Source organism: Cryptotermes secundus, unplaced genomic scaffold (genome assembly GCF_002891405.2).
Source record: "Cryptotermes secundus unplaced genomic scaffold, Csec_1.0 scaffold9037, whole genome shotgun sequence".
Classification (NCBI taxonomy): Eukaryota; Metazoa; Arthropoda; class Insecta; order Blattodea; family Kalotermitidae; genus Cryptotermes; species Cryptotermes secundus.
The window spans coordinates 15,602-16,811 of NW_019737624.1; the positions used below are offsets into that span (position 1 = coordinate 15,602).

The 1,210-nt window shown below is 42.9% G+C and overlaps 1 protein-coding gene across 1 annotated transcript in view; it reads right to left on the reverse strand.

Annotated features, from left to right (window-relative positions):
* Window positions 1-1,204, reverse strand: part of LOC111870493 (fatty acid synthase) — a gene marked incomplete in the record, with an annotated part of 14,695 nt that extends 13,491 nt beyond the window's left edge. Inside the window, 2 exon segments of the mRNA XM_033753864.1 lie at window positions 396-692; window positions 933-1,204. Coding sequence (XP_033609755.1) covers window positions 396-692; window positions 933-1,055 — 420 coding nt within the window.
* Between the last annotated feature and the right edge of the window lie 6 nt (window positions 1,205-1,210).

A 1,210-nucleotide genomic window follows, 5' to 3' on the forward strand; every position in this document is an offset into this window, starting at 1 on the left:
TAATAATAGAATATTTCATCCTATAAAGATCATGTAAATTCATTCTAAAAAATTACTTTAATAATAACAATAATTTTCATGATGAATGTAATTTAAGATATCTTACTATAAGAAATCATATTTGATGGCAATTTTTTATGTGACATGGATTACCAAAGTCAAATGCAATAGCGTGTGTGTGATGGGTAACCACTCAGGATGACCTGAAGATGGTATGTGAAATGTTGTGTCTTGATGGTAAACACGTGCATGCTATTTCGATCTGAAAGGAATGTGGTGAGGATGTGGCCTTCAATGATTAGGTTCTGACTGGTGACAAATGACAGTCCCTTGTGAACAGGGTGATGAAGCTATGGGTTCCACTCCTTAACCAGAACCCTGAGTGGTGCTGTTACCTTCCTGAGCAACAGCAGCTTCTCATCCTTCAGAGTCTTCTCAAACACAGTTTCAAGTCTGAAGCAATTGCTGACCACACTCTCTGTGTCAACTTTCTCACGAGCCAGGAGGCAGGCCCCATCAGCAAGGGCATTCACCGCAGTCTGCAGCAGTTCTGTATGAAGCAGGATGTTGGATGCAATGACCAGTGTGCAGTTGTGCTCATCCCACAGTTCATGTTCCTCAACCTTGATCCCTGTCATGTCCAGGTCTGTCCCTAATAGGTCATGGGCCTTTGCCAGAACTGTTATGTCTCCCTGTAATATTCAGAATAAAATCAAGTTCAATTATTGCTACTGCAAATATATAAATCAGGACATACCAATCAGGTTCTAGCAGAACTGATCTAAGGGACTCAAATATTCCTTTTACTGTAGGTTCTTACTTTCCCTGTCAGTTTCCATTCCATGACACACGCAATAGAAACGGTGAATGAGGCTGTGAATAACTCATGACTGAAGCTTAAGTGATGCTGCATCCCACATTGTTATACTTGCCTTTAGAAGTGGCCTGTCTGCAAGGATGAGTGCCACAGCAGGTGCAAGAGGTGTGAAGCCTTGGGTGTGCAGCTCCACCACCTTCACTTGGGTGACAGGCTTGTTCTCCACAGTGATGTCCATGCACACCCGCAATGCAGTGTGTAAGTCCAGTTCTGCTGGTTCTACATTCGGTGTTAACACATATTTCTCCAGCACAGGCTTGCTCAGAGGTTTGCGCTGAGATATAGCACTTGTTTTCAGTCCTCGAAATTCCACACCTGCTGACTGGATGATAT